General features: G+C 34.4%; 1 protein-coding gene across 1 annotated transcript; it reads left to right on the top strand.

The window, feature by feature from the left end:
- Positions 1-462: 462 nt before the first annotated feature.
- On the top strand, positions 463-14779 carry LOC137400777 (zona pellucida sperm-binding protein 3 receptor-like). Its single transcript, XM_068087114.1, has 10 exons — positions 463-511; positions 1882-2041; positions 5513-5733; positions 6953-7165; positions 8024-8224; positions 9818-9994; positions 10362-10544; positions 11727-11877; positions 12396-12454; positions 14535-14779. The coding sequence occupies exons 2-10, from the start codon at positions 1902-1904 to the stop codon at positions 14777-14779; spliced, it is 1590 nt and encodes a 529-aa protein (XP_067943215.1). The 5' UTR covers positions 463-511; positions 1882-1901.
- The last annotated feature ends 420 nt before the right edge of the window (positions 14780-15199 follow it).

Here is a 15199-nt window from a genome sequence, read left to right on the forward strand (position 1 = left end):
CTACAGTTTCAAGGGCTTCGACGTCTCCTTTCTTATTGTATTGATTTTACACCATTGAAGCACCTATTTGCCAAAGCGTTTCATTGTCTTGCCTGTGACAAGAGTTCTTCTTGTGTAAAGCAACTTCGATTTTTAGCCCTTGTCTATTGATTCGGGTTGGTTGGTGTCAACGCTGGAGACGCTATCAATCAGCTGGATGTTTTAAAGTTATAATGCTATTTTAACAATGGTGGACTAAGATATTGTAAAATGACTGGGAAGCTCTTGATGGTAAGTATTGGCTGAGATTGAGATATTTTAAAAGATAACCAACTGACTGAAATTGCTGTATGCTGAATGAAAGTGCTATCAGCCGTATGCTGATTCAAACTGTACAACCAAGCACGTAAAAAGTGTACATATAGCAAACACTGCTTAACTAGAACTTGGCCGCATATTGCTATAGGAGCTTGTTTATTGTAGGTTTGTTGGTGCTGGTTAGGCTTGTCACACCTGAGTGGACTGGTGTTAGGTAAGTGCTTGTCTCCCCTTGGGTGGACCGGTGATGTGTAAGTGCCGCCAAACCTTTAAATTAGTTCACGTTAGGTAAACAACTTGTAACTAAACAGTTTATTGTCGAAATAAGACTTCCTTATATGGACAGTCAACAGCTTTAGAGGTGAAAGCTGTTGTTCTCGGCACTACGTTGTTTTTATTAGTTGAAAGCCTGACTAATTTCATGCATCCCACTATTTGTAATGATACTGATGTCTTGGTCGCAAAACTATCTTATAGTTGTAGGAAATTCTTGAGCTACTCAGATCGTGTAAGTGTAAGCAATAACTATCAACTATCACAATGATTTGTCTGCTAGTCCGAACAAAAATGACTTATTTTTTGTTTTCATGGTGTATTTTATTTTCTGATTGAAAAACATTCAAGCATATCTTACGTATTTTGTTTACATCTTCACACCATCATTTTTTTTACATGACAGTTAGATTTTCAACTCATTTCAACTTACGTGATATGAACAAATTGCATATGACTTCTAGCAATCATAGTTACTAAAACATATCATTACTAGCTCCTTTAACAGTTTTTCACCTGTTATTCATTCTCTTCACACAGAAATATATTTTAAACGCTATTTTATCAAATAGTCAAACCATTTATTTGATTTCATTGCTTACTATTGCCCTTTGTTATGATTTTCGTATGGCATAATCTAAAAAAAATTTCTGTTTGAAATGAAATTATTACCACTAAAGTAATATGTATATATACATGTATATACTGTATATATAACTAGAGTGTTGGAATAAGTTAATGTTACTTATCTTTCTTCCAGATTGATGTTTTTCTCTGGGATCACGACAGGTCTGTTTCGTGCTGATGCACTCTTCAGGTGACTTGCGTTGAATGCAAGGCCAAAGTGAGTCACGCAAGTCACATGAATTCAACGCAAGTCACCTGAAGAGTGCACCAGCACGAAACAGACCTGTCGTGATCCCAGAGAAAAACATCAATCTGGAAGAAAGATAAGTAACATTAACCTATTCCAACACTCTAGTTAGTTATAACACCGCACTTTTTAGAGCGTAGAGTACTGTTAGGAGTAGGCCTGATCACTTATCTATTATATATATGTATATATGTATATATATATATATATATATATATATATATATATATATATATGTTATATTTTACTCTAGTTGCCCTAGCTCACATAAATGCTTGTAAGAAAAAGTGGAAGGATCACTTTGCATTTGCATTTAACCTTCCAAAAATGTATAGAGTCTAAATCTTAAATTGTAATCTGAAATCTTAAATGTAATTGAAATGTATAAATCTTCCAAAAGAGTGTATAGATAGGATCTTGTAAGTACCTGCTTGCAGGTGTCTGTGATCAGGGGTGGATGCAGCAAAACCTTTATTGCTACTACATTTCTGTGGATAATGCAACCGCTGAGCAAGCTCAAGTTGAGTGCCAAAAAAATTTTGCTGATCTTCTATTCGTTGATGATGATGGCGAGAATGTGATACTATTTGATAACGGGTAAGTATGTAAGTATATGTATACGTAAGTATAGATCTTATAGGCTGACACGCAGTTGTATCTAAGCTACCTAGGTTTACTCACCGTAGACGGTTTGCTCTAACATAATGTTGGCTCATTGTGCATCAGTCATCTGCTTTTAGCCATTCAGCCTAAAGGTGTGACCACATTGGATGATTTTATAAATCGTTAGTACACTGTCAGTTCCAAACGTCGCAAAAGATTGTCATGTGTAATAAGTATTTGCACAATTAATCAGCAATACAGCAAGGTGGTCGAGCGGTGTAGCTAGTAGTGTGTCTGGCTACTAAGCCTAATACCAGAGTTCAATTCCTGTGTGAAGCATTTTTTTCTCCACCTTTAAGCGTGGCTTCGCACAGACAGATGGACATGGTTCTTATTATAGTAAAGATTTTACTTTATCAAAGTCACCTTTTCCGAGTTTTCATGTGACAATAGTCACATTGACAGCATTGATGAGCAGCCAAATGGCCCCTGGTAGGAGTTAATGGATCCATGCAAAATGACTTTTGCCTCTTATGCACTTCTCAAATGTGTGTGTAGCTGTGTGTTGAGAATCCATTTGTAAAATATTTGCACTACTACTTTTCTTTTCTGTGAAATATTTCTGTTGACCAATGGTGAACGGTAAGGTATTGTTGGTATAAATAGATGAATTCCAAACCAACATGTATGGCGATTCTTTCAGAAGGTTGTACTACGGAAGCAGCATTTCAGCTCGCCTATTTCAAATTTATATGTATGAATCTCAGTGTTTGTTTTTTGTACACCTTACGTCCAGTTATAGGGATTAAAATCTACCAATAAAAAGTCTGTATCACAGAAGATTTAAAGGTTGACTTGCAACAAAATTCACATTACAGTTATTTGATATCAAAAGATTTACCATCTCTTACTCTGTTGTGTTGTAGATGCCAAATATGTGGAAATGTGATTACAAGCTCTTAAAAGCTCAAAAACGAACAGGTAATCGCCGCCATCACAAAACTGTCATAGATTAGAATCTCTTTCCAAAACGGCTCAAATGGGACACACTTGAACAAGATGACTTCTGTTTACACTTTCATGCAACCTCATTCGTCGAAATATTTTCACAAATATACTTCACCGATTCAATAAAACCATGTCTATTGTTTTACGGGTCTATTTCATCATCATTGTAATGCTCTCATTTTGAGCAATGATATCTCAAAACCTATGTAAAAATTCGTTTAATTTTTTAACCTTAGCTCGAAGAAGTGCATATCATCTTCTGATAAACATGATGAATCTGTTGGTTGCCTGTGATAGTCGACAAATGCTGCAGAGATTATTCGGGCTGTTTGGCAGGACGTATGGGTCACATGATCAGATTACGACTAGACGATTAGACCAAGCCATACAAAACTGTAAAGTAGCGAGCGTCTATATTTGATAAGGGCTTTTCGGTAAAACCCGAATTGTTTGTCATAAACTAGTTCTACGAGAAGTTTTATACTGAGCCTTTTACTGGCCTTTAAACTCATGTGAGAACATCACGTGTCATAACAATAACCAAATGGAATGACTACGTCAGAGAAATAAACTGATTCCGACCTATGGCTGTTTCGTGATGGCAGCAATTAACTGTTCGTTTTTGAGCTTTTAAGAGCTTGTGATCACATTTCCACATATTTTGCACCTACAACACAGCAGAGTAAGACATGGTGGATCTTTTTATACCAAATAACTGTAATTTGAATTTTGTCGCAAGTAAACCTTTAATTTTGGAACTTCTTGTTCACAAGGCGATGAGCTAACCTATTAAGCTACATGGGATTTAATAGATTTATTGGGCAGATAGGCATTATCTGGGTTAAAATAGGCATAGGGAGTCCGCGTTACATGCAACGTCACTAAAGCTTGCTCTTATGGCTCTTATTAGTGAGTTAAGCAATACGTATACTAGCTTCCTCATATTAGTCAATGGCAACTACATTACCTGCCACTGTTTATAAGCTGTTTTTAATACCAGTTTGTAAATACCAGGCTAAAGTTTTTATATAAACTAGTACCCTGAACAGTTTAGTGTGCTATGAGGGATCGTAAGCTGTAATTACTATACATGTATGTACAACTAGATGAATGCCTGACCAACACATTGCACGGGTAATAAATAATTACCCAAGGAATTTGAGTAACTTAAGCTAGTAACTTCAGCTAGTATAAATCTTTAATATAATAATAGCTGAAGTGTCTGAAGCCAGCTTAATAATTGTTATGTTACGCCGTGATAATCTCTAACGCAGCTCCAGTAGTATAGTAGGTATGCTAGTACTACAAAATAGTATTTTCCCTTGCGCTTTGAGTGTGCGTATTTTAACCGATGTAATGGCTATGACCACAATTATTCTTTTGTATAGCAATGTAGCCGCTTGGCCTAGTTGGTTAGCTCACTTGTCTTGTTCTGAATTCAATACCAGTGTGGAACAAGATTTTTCATTCCTAAAACTTTAATGCTGTAACTAGACACAGAAATTACAGATGACAGACAAACACTGAGATTTATACATGTATATATAGATTAGCATGTGGGTAGTGTGATAGAGTGGTGCAGTGGTTCGAACAATGGTCTACCTTAATGAAAGTCACTGGTTCAAATCTCTTATAATGCAATCTTTTTTTCAAATTATCAACTTTGGTTTCTGACAGACAGAATAATATGGTTCTTATTGTAATTAAGATTTCTTGACAGCTTTGAAATATATTAGTTGCTAGACAAACCTCTACTTTTGTATTATTTTACCTTTCAAGCTTTACAAGTATCTCATAGCAAAATGCTATCTCAAAGGCGATCCATTAGATCCATAGGAAGCAATCCATTTGTATTCATCTCAATAAACAGCATGCAGTTTAAATAAGCCCAAGATGAGAGTTGGTCCTCGATGGGTACATATTACTATGACTAAAATGATTACTTAAACATTTACTGTATCATTATTTTCTATCAACATTAGGTCTACGGTCAATATGTGACTGGGTCTGGGTTCACAGCAGAATCTTCTGCATTGATTCGAGATTAGCTGTAGAAAAGGAGCAAAAAAAATTAGTTTTGCCAACTAAACTATATTGTTTCATGAGCACTAACTTGCGCAGTTGTTGAGTCCGAAATAACAAAAATAGCTTTCCTTCCCTTCATCAGTAGACTTGCACTGACTGCCTATTATTTTTTATGATATCTCAAAGTTCCTGTGACTAACAAGAAACCCTTGTAACTACCATACCATCAGATGTTAAATTAGCCTAATCGCTAATCATACATCAACTAGAATAAAAAAAATTTCGCTAACTCGACATCATAAAATCTTATTGTAACTTCTAATTTGCTTAATATTTTATTAAATAGCTTTCTGTATTGTGTGATTGAATTAAGCAAACATATTTATTCTACACCCAGCAGATAATATCTTATCTTTGCTGCTTTTGCTGCAGGCCAGCGCTGACTCTCGATTCTTACTGGATTGGTTACGAGCAAGTGTTCAAGTCAATATGGAGATGGGGTTCTACCGGAAAGGCTGGTTCATACAGGAAGTGGGACATTGGTGAGCCAGATGGGGAGGGTGGTTGCGCGCGGATGACACCCTATATACAAGGGGTTTGGCGAGACTGGGACTGCAATAGAAAGCTTCCATACATCTGCAAGAAGTTTGCAGGCAAGCATGATAACTGTGCTCATTTGATAAATTATTTAATTTATTTATATTATTTAAAAATAATGTAATGAAATAACATGATTATATAATAATATTATAATGATGTTTATTTAATAACTCCACAAAAATCCTCCATACAAAAAATTTAAAGAGAAATTTCATAGTCATGCTCAATGAATAAATAACTAGGGTATTTGATGGCATGGAGCTGAATAGTGGCCGAACCAATGTACATCAGAGAGAAATGCAGATATAAGCGGAGGGTAACATTTGCTCATATCTAAAGAGTAATTTTTTGTGTCAATTAATTCGTAATAAAACACTTTCAAATGGCTGTAAGCTAGAATGTATATTAATAATGCATGCTTCCTCTTTGATTTTTCCAAAGTGCATTTATAGAAACGACGTTGAACCTAAAATACCTCACAGACACCTGCATAAGCCTGTAGACACCTGCAGACACCTGCATAAGCCTGTGCCTACAATAATCATTATACTATCATCCTTCAAGAAAACCTTGCAGGGCTATGCAAATGTTCTTTTACCCCTGGTTGAGAACATGGTAGATGTTTTTTAAGAAGAATACTGCTTGAAATGACCTGAAGTTTGGTGACTTCGTGTAAAAGACTGTTACATAGCATGGCATTGGCATGGTATATATATATATATATATATATATATATATATATATATATATATATATATATGTATGTATATATATGCATGTATTTGTATATATGTACATATAATAATATAATTATAATTGTATAATATATTATATACATTATAATATATATATTATTGTATATCATATACTATAATATATATATTAGGATATTATTGTATATCATATACTATAATATATATATACTATATATGTGAAAAATATACATTATATTTTTATGATTTATATTATATATAATATATGATACATATATATATAATATTTGTTATATACATAACAATCACAGTAATATATATCATATGTACAGCAGCTAGTATGAAGTACAGGGAGATGTTGTATGTTTTGCCCCGATACTCAATCTTTCCCAGGTCAATTTGATGGAACAGGGGAGAAAATCCTCAAGTCACGTAACTGTGTTAAGGAACCTGTTTGAACTTCTATTTAGTCTGGTTTTATATAATTCACACTTGGAAATGATATAGAAGAGAAAAAATATATTATTGTACATCGAGTGTATTAGTTCATTACTTGTAGACTGTGGCCCACCAGAGTTGATGCCACTCTCTACATATACGCTAAACCCGGTAACGGAAATAACCAACACGACGGTTGTACCAAGAGGAACCAAGGTCACCTATACTTGTACCAATGGCAATGAATACGCGGACGAGAGCCTCAGCAAGACAGCTTTGTGTAGTGTCGGAGGTATATGGGTACCTAACATACCGCAGGATGATCCCTGCCAACGTGAGTTCTGGTTATTGTTACCAGAGATATGCATTATAATCTGACAACCGGTGGATACCTATTCTGATGTCTGAAACTGCTGAAGTCACTCTTGTCTTCAACAAATGTTTCTAATATAACATCATTGTATATGATACAGCTAACATAAGTATATAATATCCTTGTATATTATACAGCTAACATAAGTATATAACATCCTTGTATAATATACAGCTAACATAAGTATATAACACCCTTGTATAATATACAGCTAACATAAGTATATAACATCCTTGTATATTATACAGCTAACATAAGTATATAACATCCTTGTATATTACACAGCTAACATAAGTATATAACATTCTTGTATATAAATAACACAAATATGTAACCTTGTAATATTACATAGCTAACACAAGTACATGTGTATAAAATCTTTGTATATTGTACACTAAACATCGAAAAGATTACAAAGATAGAGGATGCATGTAAAGAACATAGACATACATATTATGCTCATGTCACAATCAAGTCACACTACCATATAATCAGGTCACACTACCATATAATGAAGTCACTCTACCACATAATCAGGTCACGCTGCCATATAATCAGGTCACACTAAATATAATCAGGTCACACCGCTCCATTCCCTTAAAGCCACTCGTTGACTCTCCTGCATTTTCCCGAGTTATAACCATAGCAGAATTCTTAGCCAGAACACCTTTACGGTTGCTCGCATCCTGAGTCAACGCTAACACGTAGTCAGCTTTTAAATTAATTCTTGAAGTTCAGCTAGAAGCACTATATTCTTAGGATTTCAGCGTGTGTTTCAGGTTAGCAAAGTAAAAAGGTAAACATTTCCTTTCATTTTAGCTAAGCAATGTATCCCACCTCCCGCTTACGGAGAGAGAACTGTCAGCAATGGGTCTGCATTAACTGTAGCCTTTGGAACAGTCGTGTCATATGAGTGCGCCACAGGCTATTGGTTTGACCAGTATTCAGAAGGTGTAATAAAATACCTTGAGTGCGCCCTTGATAAGACCTGGCAAGGGGACGAGATCAATGAGTGCACAAGTAAGTGCATTAAAATATGGCCATTTGTATGTTTCTTATTCGGTGTTTAACATGGATCGTGTGTAATCTGTATGGCTAGCGTGAAGTACATATCTAAATTTAGTCGTGTGTCTGTCCATGAACTGTATGTCCGACATGTACCACTGACACTAGATATGTCTAGTACACTAGCAATCCTGTACGCCTAGAGAGATTATCATGTGTAATAACTTTGTGCATAATTATTTTCATGTGTATAAAGCTGGTCGAGTGCTGCGGATTGTAGCGTGTTTGAGAAGCTAAATATTTTGGTTTGATTCTCATGCGGTGCAATCTTTTTGTGTAATGCTCTTAGCGTGACGTCGGACAGACGGATGTGACTCTTGCTATTATAGTAAAGATTATACTAACGATTTATGCAATGCTTTCAGCAAGCAAAGTTTTGTTGATTAACAAAATTATACCTAATTATGGCCTAGATTCCCAAAGGGTTCTGATCATGCATGTGACAAGAAAGAGCTTTTGGTAATCTTCTTCATTTTGACTAGTTTTATTAATGTAAGGTAGTACATTCAGCTTCAAACTTTGACTACTTACGTTGTACTGTATTTGGCAACTTCTGATAAGCTTGGTCAGAATCATTTTATTAACTGTACGCAATGAAATGGCAACAGGGCTGCCGCATTCAGGGATGTTAGTTACCTGGACATGCTCAAACTTCTTTCATACCACTTTTTTGCTGACCCAGGTTTATGAAGACTAAAGGTCGGTTCTCACTATATCGTCGTATGTCGGAGTTGTCCTCTCGGCTATTATTTGTTGATTATGTGGACCGTAAACCGATGGCATCGTCTAGGCAACACAGATACATTGAGCAAGATTGCAGCTGTCAAACTTTCCTGATAATTCGCTGAGTATCTACAACAGACTGTGCAATGTGTACTAGGGTTGCACGATAGCTCGACAGTCGACTGCGATAGTCGGTAGTTGTCTTTCCGATATGGATATGTTGCCTATTTTTAGCCTATCAAAACATCCGAAACTTATATATCGTTATCGAATAATAAAAATATATATAACCCGATAGTTTTGCAGATACGTAGTTTTTGTTGTTGTTTTTGCAGATTTTTTTTGCATCTTCTTCTATCCCTTCCCACAATCCTCGATCATTTCAGGCACGATAATATGATAGTTTTACCGGCTGCCCTATCACGCAATAACTATCGGTGAACTCTGTCTGCTCATTGATAATTCGTTAGCTATCGCTATCGGTGGGACAACTCCAACGATAGTCGATCACACCTTTCCAAACTACAAATGCCATCCCTAATGTGTACCCCTTCGGCGATGGTGATTGGCCATCATGGATTATTTGATCTATATCTTCTTTTATGACAGTTGCTTCATTAGTATTTCATCGTTTCAGTAACCGATGACTATTCACTGATGTAAACACGGATGTGTTTGTGATAGTGTGAACATTGTAATCACAGATGATCATTGAAGTATCGAGTGTTTAACACAGATATACAGCGATATACTGTGAACCAGCCTTAAATTAGGCTAACCAAGAGTATATTTTCATTAATTGGAGGGGTTGTTTCTATTCAACAGAGGTCTACTGCGTACGCCCCGTAACATCCAACGCTAGAGCAGATACACCACTAAACTCTTTTGGCACGGTTGCTACCTACGCCTGTGACGAGGGGTTTGAGTATTCAGACAACAGCACGATCAAGACTTTTACATGCCTAGCGGATGGCTGGGATCCTAAGCCAACTCCATGTATGGGTAAGTCATCGAAACCTTCTCTATATATGGGTAAGTGATCAAAACTTACTTCTTGCATGGGTATTTATCAAGACCTACAATATGTATATGTGTAAGTCATCAAAACCCACCTCTTGCATGGGTATTCATCAAGACCTACAATATGTATATATGTAAGTCATCAAAACCTCCCTCTTGCATAGGTGTTCATCAAGACCTACAATATGTATATGTGTAAGTCATCAAAACCTCCTACTCTTGAGCTACATCAACAATACTTACTCCATATATGATTGTAAATTTTTAGCAATAAACCATCTAAAACCTATTCTCTGCCTAAATAGGTGTGGCATATTTTTCTCAAAAATGATGACATCTTCTGTTGCAGAGCTACTCTGCCCTGAATACCGCGTAAGCAACGCAGTGCCATCTACAGACTCCAGATCTGTCTTCACAGATGTTATCTGGACATGTGTGCCAGGAATGCGCTATCCGGACACAACCACACGAAAGTCCATGTCGTGTGAGCTCGATCAGACCTGGTCTAATAGAATTCTAAAGGGTTGCGAGCGTAAGTGGAGGCACTCCTACCTAACTTACAGTGTTGATCGTAATTATAGGGCCATCTAGTAATTTGTTTGTGTTTTTTGACATTTATGACATAAACTCACCTTCTTTATTATCTCAGACCGTATATAGTCGATATATTTGAGGAGCAAGTTTTTTAGACACTCTGTTTGCCACTCAAAGTATTCTCAAGAAATGTAATTTATTAATTGGGCACCCATTTTATCCTATTCTGTGGTTGACAAGAAAGGCGGATCAACAAACTTGAGATACTACTAGTATGTACTTCAAAGACCACCAATTTACTTTCATCTAGTTACATGTATATCTACGTTTAAACCAATCTTAAATTTTTTTGAAAAATATGAACTTAGTTTGTTTAGGCTTTTTTACCATAATGTACCACCAATATGTTACACAAATATTTTATACCAATATGTTACACCAATATGTTACACCAATATTTTACACCAATATGCTACACGGTCTACACCAACATGTTACACCAATATGTTACACCAATATGTTACACCAATATGTTACACCAATATGTTACAACAATATGTTAGAACAATATGTTACAACAATATGTTAGAACAATATGTTAGAACAATATGTTACACCAATATGTTACACCAATATGTTACACCAATATGTTACACCAATATGTTACACCAATATGTTACACCAATATGTTATACCAATATGTTACACCAATATGTTACACCAATATGTTACACCAATATGTTACACCAATATGTTTCACCAATATGTTACACCAATATGTTACACCAATATGTTACACCAATGTGTTACAACAAAGCCAGACTAAAAAGGCAAATATCAGTTGATCTTTAATAATACTCATGTGTAGAACATCCTGTGCTTTCTATTGGTGGGCTACTGCCATAATTCAACTAGTAAATACATAACAAACCATGAATTGATAACAAATAACATGTTTATTTTAAGTCCCTATAGTAATAATCACCACTGTATAATATTTCACAAATCCTCCGACCAAATTGGAGTAAAAATTATAAGTTTGCTAGGTTACTACATTCCTAAAGAACAGCTAATACTTCAAAAAGTTGATATCTTTGTACTTTTAGTGATATGTTTTATTTCTTGTGTATAGCATCGTTAGTCTGTTTTCATTGTCTCACAGTTAACATTCTTACTACAGGCAAAAAGTGTTTGGGTACTCCACCTAATGCATCAGAAACTTACACCCACGATTATAATGCAACTGATGGGAAGACCTTCAGGTTTGGAGACGCAATCAATTACACTTGCTCTCTTCCAGACTGGGTGTTCGTAGACGGTCCCAATGTGAGGTATGCTACAAAAGTACATCTCATTAAATTATATCTGATGCTGTTGGTCAAAGCTGCTGCCCAAGCAATTCATAAACGACTCATTTTTATACCACAAATAAAAATATTTATTTTATTTTATGTTGTACGAAGTCTCTGTGTATTATTAGAACAATCTAGGTGCCAGGTTTCCTTGATGATATTACACATAAACATGATACTGAGGGATTCATGTGATATTGATGGACATTGCAGTGATAAAATTATAATTTATCACTGTTAGTAATTAGCTCTGATTTTATCTTCCAATGAGCAATAGGCAATCGTCTCCCTGTTAAACATGGAGCTTTTTCGACAAGGAGATAATAATAGAATTGCTGAGTGGATGCTTTGGCCTAACATTTCTTTGAAACCAACCTGCCACTTGACAGGTCATCTCAAAGACATATTCACTACTTCCTCAGTTTTGTTTCAAACTTTTGGTACTTTAACCAGAAAGTCTTATCTGTGAGGACCATCAGCCTGGGTGTTTGTTGTAGACAAGTACTTTGTAATGAGGATGGTGAGTGGACCCCACAAACTATTCCGGACTGCGTAGGTATGTTAACCAGATAAATCCATATGCGAGTCTATACCTCTGTATATACTTTGTTCTTATCTCTATATATACTCTATAATATTACCTCTATATATTCTCTATGCCATAACCTTTATATATACTCCATGCTATAACCTGTATATATAGTCCATGCTATAACCTCTATATATATACTATGTTATCACTTCAATATATACTCTAAACTATTGTCTCTATACACGTATATACTACATGCTATTACCTCTATATATACTCCATGCCATAACCTTTATATATAATACTACATGTATATGCCATAACCTTTATATATACTCCATGCTATAACCTGTATGTATAGTCCATGCTATAACCTCTATATATATACTATGTTATCACTTCAATATATACTCTAAACTATTGTCTCTATACACGTATATACTACATGCTATTACCTCTATGTGTACTCCACGCTATAACTTCTATATTTATTCTATGCTGTTACCTCTATATATTTATTCTATGCGGTTACCTCTATATATTTATTCTATGCGGTTACCTCTATACACACAAATACACATATAAATATATTAGGTAAAGGCATAGACTATATATATTCTAAAGTATTCTATATTTTTATATTCCAAACTATTATATATACATTGTACATAGTTATATATTTATCTATATACATATTTCTCAAAGTATGTGTGTTCCTCCAGCTATAGCTATTATTAAAATAGCGTAGCTGGACAATGCTGACGCAATGTCATGGCGTACCGTCATTAGAAGCCTAGCGCTTATTAACTAGCTTATTGGAATTTTCCATTGGCAATTTGCAAGTGCTTTTATTACCATAAAAACATTTCCTCATGATATGAAGTCTGAAAGTTAGTTATTTGACAAAGTTTTAAAACCTTTACAGTTGTTTTTATTTTTCTCTTATCTATTTCAACTACACAAACACTTTTCTCATGATATGTAGTTCGAAAGTTAAAATAGGAAATGTTATATGTTAAATACAAATCAATTTTCTGTCCAAAGACTTTTTCATTATCTGAGCAACGTCGAACAGCACAGCTAGTATATATATATATGTATATATATATATATATGTATATATATATATATCTATGTATATATATCTATGTATATATATATATATATATACATAGATACATATATATATACATAGATACATATACATAGATATATATATATATACACATAGATATATATACATAGATATATATATATATACATAGATATATATACATAGATATAGATATATATACTAGCTGTGCTGTTCGACGTTGCTCAGATAATAAAAAAGTCTTTGGACAGAAAATTGATTTGTATTTAACATAATTATAACACTTCCTATTTTAACTTTCGAACTACATATCATGAGAAAAGTGTTTGTGTAGTTGAAATAGATAAGAGAAAAATAAAAACAACTGTAAAGGTTTTAAAACTTTGTCTAATAACTAACTTTCAGACTTCATATCATGAGGAAATGTTTTTATGGTAATAAAAGCACTTGCAAATTGCCAATGGAAAATTCCAATAAGCTAGTTAATAAGCGCTAGGCTTCTAATGACAGTACGCCATGACATTGCGTCAGCATTGTCCAGCTACGCTATTTTAATAATAGCTATAGCTGGAGGAACACACATACTTTGAGAAATATGTATCTTATATACATAGATATATACATAGATATATATATATCTATGTATATATATCTATGTGTATATGTATATATATCTATGTGTATATATATATATCTATGTATATGTATCTATGTATATATATATATATATCTATGTATATGTATATATCTATGTATATGTATGTGCATTAAATGTATATGTGTATATGATAATAGTTCCCATTATATATACTGTGTATATGATTATATGTACATTGTATATATAGCCTACAATGTATATATGTACAATGTATATATATACACACAATATATATATGTAATGACTTTTGTATTATATTCTATTCTGCACCGCACTTTCAACATTGTAGTAAGATTGTAACAGATAATAATGTTCGAAATAAAAATATCTGAATCCATCATCTCATTCTGCAGGTGAGGTGATAGAAGTAAAGCATGGTGTTACTCACAAACCCGCAGAAAGTGAAGGATCAGCCACATTTGGCACAGTGACTTTCCTTATTCTTGGCATAATATTAGGGGTAGTTGTGTTTTTGGATGTCGCGACTATCGGCAAACATATTGCTGTTATGAAAGAGAATATTTTTGGCAATAAAAAGGAAACTGAAAAGTCGGACCCAGTAGAGCATCTAGATGGTGATGCTGTTGCTGAAGTCTGATACATATATAATATATATACATATATATATTGTGCTAAGATGTAAACCTTTCTGTGCAAAGTATATTACGCTGTCCACAGCGGAGCACGCATAGTGTCTACTTCCCTTTATTTTTAGTTTATGTAAATAAACAGGTTATAACATCTCAAATTACCTCTTTACCAATTGATAACGTCGTCTCAAATTGCCCCTTGACTTATTGATGACGTCATCTCCAAATATTCCTTCACCTGTTGATATCGTTATTTCAGATTGTACAATCTCTTGAAGACTGCGATATGACATACTATATCTATTGATGACCATGACACGACACAATATATCGATAGAATGTTGATATGGCAAATTATATCTATGTAAGAATGTGATATGATGTACTATTTTTATCGAAAAGTGTGATATGACATACTAAATATATTA

Source organism: Watersipora subatra, chromosome 7, assembly GCF_963576615.1.
Source record: "Watersipora subatra chromosome 7, tzWatSuba1.1, whole genome shotgun sequence".
NCBI lineage: Eukaryota > Metazoa > Bryozoa > Gymnolaemata > Cheilostomatida > Watersiporidae > Watersipora > Watersipora subatra.

What these genes read in the sequence shown, in the direction of transcription:
- LOC137400777 (XM_068087114.1), top strand. Translation starts at nt 1,902, where the DNA reads ATGCAGCAAAACCTTTATTGCTACTACATTTCTGTGGATAATGCAACC. An exon ending in TAAGCCAACTCCATGTATGG is followed by an intron (nt 9,995 to 10,361) that starts GTAAGTCATCGA and finishes CTTCTGTTGCAG; the next exon opens with AGCTACTCTGCCCTGAATAC. An exon ending in GTAGACGGTCCCAATGTGAG is followed by an intron (nt 11,878 to 12,395) that starts GTATGCTACAAA and finishes TGTTTGTTGTAG; the next exon opens with ACAAGTACTTTGTAATGAGG.